A 5,584-nucleotide genomic window follows, 5' to 3' on the forward strand; every position below is an offset into this window, starting at 1 on the left:
TGCCGGGCGGCCTTCTCGCTGGCTGCACGGGGCGCCGGCGGGGACCCCGGGTGAGCCGCAAACCGCGAGCATGCTTTCACGGGGAGACGCCGCGAATTGTTTCCACGGTCGCGTCATCCGCAGACGAAGTCTGGTAGAATTCGCGCATGACTTGAGCCGCGAGAGCGGCCGAGCGCTCCTCGGGACTTCGCCATCGGGCAGGAATGAGAGGGAACCTCCTGAGCGCGGCGCAGGAGCCCCGGGATGCGCCTCGCCCACGCCCCGCAGCTTCCCCGCCTGGTTCGGGTTTTTTAAGGCATTCCAACCCCTTGCATCCTGTGAAGTCATCTGGCTCGGAGAGGTAGGGGATTTTCCCCTGAATCCTCGAATTACAACTAATAGCTGAAAAATGTGGGTGGGTCCTGGGCGCGCTGAATAAGCTGATGGATGAGAGTGAGCGCGGCGGTGCGGGGCACCGTGCCCAGGGCCTGAGCCCGGCAACCTCAGTGCGCGGGGACAGGTAACGTCCCTCACTGCTGCTGTTTGTGCAGAAAGTCGGCTTTAAAAGAAAAAAAAAAAAAAGAAAGAAAGCTCATTTTTGTGGCTTGGAGGCTTACCTCTGCAGTGCTATCTGATGAACTCCTGCTGCCCCGAGCTGCCGGAAGCAGCAGCGCTGCTGGAAACTCTGTTGCCTCCGGTGATGTGCTTAGCGAGGGGAGGGCTCACCTGAGGAATTCTGCCCAGATGTGAGAGCTTCTCGGTCTGCATAGAGACTGGAGGCTCCTGGGCCGGGAGGGATGCGTGGTCTGGTGGCAGAACTGTGGTGTTTCTGGGCAACCCGATCTGGTGTCTGACCTAGGGGTTGGCAACAGCCCATGGCACGGGTTGGAACGAGCTGATCTTTGAAGCCCCTTCCAACCCAAACCGTCCGTAGTGTGATGTTTTCCTGAAGTTCTCAGCATCTCGCTATCTGTAGCAGCGTGGTCTTGCCCCGCTGGAAACCCAAATGTTTGGAAACGTGAAAATGGTGAAGTGAAACCAGGCAGGGGGAGAGGGGCTGGTGTTCTCCAACTGTGAGAACACATTGGAGAAAAGAGAGGTTTCAGCGTGCAGAGGCCTTGGTTGGTGTAATGTGAGATGATCTCGTTAACAGGGGCACGGTGCGGAGCAGCTGTTGTTTTGAATGGGAGCATTTCTTCGGCTGGTGTACGCGAACTGGAATCCGGTGTAGATGTTCTATTAAGAAAAATAGAATCCTGAGCAGTTCCAATTGGAGAAATAGGGAATTCTTTCCGCTGTGGGCAGCTGTAGTGAGTTGGTCTCATTGTGCTCGGGGAGCCAGCTGTGACCTGAGTCACTGCTCCGTAACCCGGCGCTGCTGTGGGTGGTGGCTGTGTGTGGCTCTGCCCATCCTGGCCCTGGCTCCTTCCTGAGGCTCTTTGACATTTCGGAGAACGAGGCTTTAAAGAAACATCCATCCATCTCCCGGAGAGGCAATCCCATTCCTGCCCATAGTTTGAAGGCTCAGTGCAGTGCTTCAGGAGTGATGCCATCATCAGCCCCCATTGGTGTCCCCTCGCTCAGCCCCTGGCCCACAGCTGTACCAGGAGCACCACAGCTGTGCTGTGCTGTGATTTACGGCGCCTTGGAGCCGTGCAGGAAGCAGGACTTGCTGCTCAACGTTTCACTAATGGTTCTAATAAAATCAGAATCAGCATTGATGGTTTTAATGCTCTTTCCATGGCATCTCTGAGGATGGTGATTACAATCGATAGCGTGTATTTTCCGAAGAATAACATCTGCAAATTCCATGGTCGATTACAAAAAGACACTTGCAGGGCAAGGAAATGGCTTGGTCAACTAAATTGCCACCAGAGCAGGCTTCAGAGCCTGTGATGACCAGAAGATGGATGGCACTGCTGAATGGACTGTGCTGTGTGGGACAGGCTCATTGCAGGCAGTGGTGATAGCAGCTTTTCCTGCAGCCTCCAGGTCTTTGGTCCCTTTGGCAGGACACATGACACATTGTGCATCAGCACGGCCTGCCCAGGCTTGTGCCTTGCCTCTGGCATGCGGGCTCCTGCATTGTGCTGAACGTAGTTGTGTGAGGAAGTTCAGTTTGTTTCCTTCTGAATCATTTGGCTCTCGAGGCTGTCTGGATTTAGAGGAGATGGGCGAAGGGCTCTGCTCTCCTCTGAGCTGTAGTTCATCATGGCTGGATGCCCAGAGAGATGGATTCAAAGTATAGATTGTGGTCCAGGATTAAATCTCAAAGTGATTTAGTGGCTGTCCTGGCAGGGTCTGGCCCGGTGTCTGCTGGCTGAGCTCAGTGGGAGCATGGTGCAAAGCTCCTGCCTGGCAGTGTACTCTGCTTCCAGCATTTAGGGAGCAAGTCCTTGCTTGGTGAGACGGACAGCGAGGTTGTTCTCACTTAAAGTAAATCACGGGTGCTTGATCGAGCCTTCTTGAAGCATTGGGTTCCTTGTCCCAACAGGCATTTCCCCAGACAAGAGCTGTCTGAGCCTTCACTTCTGACACACTCATTTTCGAAATGAAACTTGTGGCTTGAGGGGAATTGCATTTCTGTCATTCCTGTGATGTAGGAGCCCTGCCAGACCTCGTCACGCACCTGACAGCGGGGTGCCAGGGCTCTCTTATTTATCAGCTGGAGCACCTCTCCAGGAGGAAAGGCTGAGGGAGCTGGGCTTGCTCAGCCTGGAGAAGAGAAGGCTCCAGGGGGACCTCACTGCAGCCTTCCATTACCTAAAGGGAGATGATAAACAGGAGGAAGAGTGGCTTTTTACATGGTCTGATAGTGACAGGACAGGGGAGAATGGTTTTAAACTAAAAGATGGGAGATTTAGGTTGGATGTTAGGAAGAAATTCTTTACTCCGAAGGCGATGAGGCCCTGGCACTGCTGCCCAGAGCTGTGGGTGCCCCATCCCTGGGGGTGCTCAGGGGGCTGGATGGGGCAGCCTGATCCAGTGGGGGGCAGCCAGCCCGAGACAGAGGGTTGGACTGGGAGGGGTGCTTTAAGGACCTTCCAACCCAACCATCCTATGGTTCTATGATCTTTAAGGTCCCTTCCAACCCAACCATCCTATGGTTCTATGCTCTTTAAGGTCCCTTCCAACCCAACCCTCCTATGGTTCTGTGATCTTTAAGGTCCCTTCCAACCCAACCATCCTATGGTTCCCAAATTCTTTCTGCTGCACCCAAAGAAGGGAATGGGGCTCTTTGACTGGGACGGGTCCTCCAGAGGCAGCTTGTTTGTGTTGGTGAGGAACACAAACCCTCTAGCCTTAGGAAATCCTGTAGTTGGGTTGATCAGGGACTGACCTGGCACGCCTGGTGACACAACACAACACAACACGGTGACTGCGACGTACTTCGGCCGCTTTCCACCCAGCTCAAAGGTCAGATGAGGTTGGCAGGGTGCTAATGGTTCTGCCAACGTGTGCCCTGTCAGTCAGCTAAGAAAATAGCTGTAGGTGCACTGAGGGACTTGGTTCTGGAAGAGCGTTGGTTATTACACGGACTGGGGAGATGTATGTTTGCTGGTGCTGAAACTGGCCCCGGCAAAATGATCGCAATTAATAATCTTAAGTAAAAACTCTAGAAGCTATGTCCGTCGGGGCCGTAAAGCCTGTCATTCTAGAAAGTGCTAAATCCAGGGGGTGACAGTGCGTGGATGCCTTTTGGATGAACGATTTTCCTTTCTCTGAGTGCTGATGTGATGGGAAGCGCTCTGTTATGGACCCCGGCAAGCTGCCCGGCCGCGTGGTAAGTGGCTGCTCCTTACGGCGTGCAGAAATCCCCAAATCGGGCTGAGAAAGCGGGGCTGTGGGAGTGCTGGTTACCACGCAGGCAGCAGCAAACTTCCAGCTTGGATATTAGGAAATGTTTTTTCAGTGATTCTGTGATCTCTTTAGTGTACGAGATGCTGAGAAGTGCCGTTTGTGATGCTGCCTGTTAGAAGATCCGTGGGTAGATTTTAGGAGTATTTGGGCTATTTGGCGTAGTCACTAGCAAAGACTGAAGAGTTCTAAAGAGAGAGGAGAGCTTTTGGGGAGGTCATACTGGGACAACCTTTGAGTGGGGTTTTGCTGTGTAACCCCACAGCCCCGCACCCCTGCACCTCCCCTCGCACAGCACTGATGTCTGGGGCTGGAGGAGCAGCAGGAACGCTTGGCTGGGTAATGATCATGCACTTAGGCATCTTTTTCTTGCATACTGTGTGAGCTCAGCAAGGTGGGTAGAGTTTTCCAGTTCTCAAAATTGGCCTGTGCTGTGCCAGACCTGTTATTTTGACTGCTGAAGGACAGTAGCTACTGCAGCAACACTCAGGGACGGCATGTGTGTCATAGTGGTGTGTGCTAAGAGAGAAATTACAGGCAGGGTGTATGAAAAAGCAGTGGAAGAGTCAAGTATTTATTCAGTGTCATGCAAAACACATTTGGGTTCTGCAGAGGAGCATTCAAGAGCTCTGGGTGAGCTGTGGGCTGGCTGCAATTGCTGATGGCAGAGCCTTTTGGGAACGAGTGCTGAGCCCCAGGCCCTCAGCCTCTCATGGGCACAGAGCAGAGGGAAGAAAGTATATTAAGCAGTGAGTGTAGGGCTGAAGCCTGAGCCATGGAGATGCCCCTGCCCTGTTTGTGATCCAGCATCTGTCCTGCAGGAGCCCCCAGAATAACACAGTGGTTGCACGGGGACCTTGCGTCCTGTGAAGGATGCTTGAGATTTACTCTATCACCTTAAGGATAAATGGGAAGCAGAGGAGCTTCCCTGTCTTGTGCCATGTTTTGCACATGCCAGTGTGCAAAATGAACCATTTTCCTGTATTTTGTGTAAGAACATGAAACAAGCCTTCTGAACAGCAGAGCAGCTTGTGTGCAGGTCATGTGTGACTGCCCCTGCGGAAACACAGGGATTCCTTTTCTGCGCTAAGAAACTTCTACTTGGCAGCTATTCTAATGAATGAACACCTACACTTGGCCTGGGAATTACCCTTGCTGTGAGCAGTGGCTGCAATTTCTCGGCGTCGGGGCATGGCAGGTTCGGGCTGTTAATTGTCAGATAATTCCACTTTTGCATGAGAAGCATCCTTGGATATGACCAAAGCAGAGCAGCACCAGGTTTGGAGGCAGCACACCATCTTGAATTAACAAAGTTCTGACCTCTATCCCAAACCCATCCCACTTCTGTGAGCAAAGTGTTAATGGCTCTCATGGCAGTGAGCTCCCATACTGCGCTGCCTGAGCTGTGTCGTTCCCCGAGACAGGAGTGCTCCATAATTGCTGTTGTCTTCAAGGGTTTCCAGCTTTTTCAAGTACTTGTATCACTTTCACCCACTTTGTCTTTCCCCATCACGCCTATGGAGTCATTTGCGTCACAGCAGCAGTAGATCTTATTTATTCCACCAATTTCGGTTTCCTGCTCAGTGATCTATGGATTGCCTTTAAATGAGAAAATTGCACTAAAGCCATTTCTTTCAACCTGCCCATGCTTTGTTAGAATGAAAGCCAAGCACTCGCATGAGCTGGAAGAAATAATGACAATGGGAAGGGGGTGGGGGTGGAAAGAAAAAGGAAAGGAAAGGAAAGG

The 5,584-nt window shown here is 52.3% G+C and overlaps 1 protein-coding gene across 2 annotated transcripts in view; it reads left to right on the forward strand.

The window, feature by feature from the left end:
* LOC110397412 (schwannomin-interacting protein 1) overlaps nucleotides 31-5,584 on the forward strand; it is a 27,007-nt gene continuing 21,453 nt past the window's right edge. Inside the window, exon 1 of one of the 2 annotated variants that reach the window (XM_021393660.1) lies at nucleotides 31-340. In XM_021393660.1, coding sequence (XP_021249335.1) covers nucleotides 71-340 — 270 coding nt within the window. In that variant the 5' untranslated portion in view covers nucleotides 31-70. Of the gene's footprint in view, nucleotides 341-2,947; nucleotides 3,764-5,584 lie in introns of those variants that run through there. The other variant, XM_021393663.1, reaches the window with a different exon arrangement.

The sequence above is a fragment of the Numida meleagris genome, chromosome 4, assembly GCF_002078875.1.
Source record: "Numida meleagris isolate 19003 breed g44 Domestic line chromosome 4, NumMel1.0, whole genome shotgun sequence".
Taxonomy (NCBI): Eukaryota; Metazoa; Chordata; class Aves; order Galliformes; family Numididae; genus Numida; species Numida meleagris.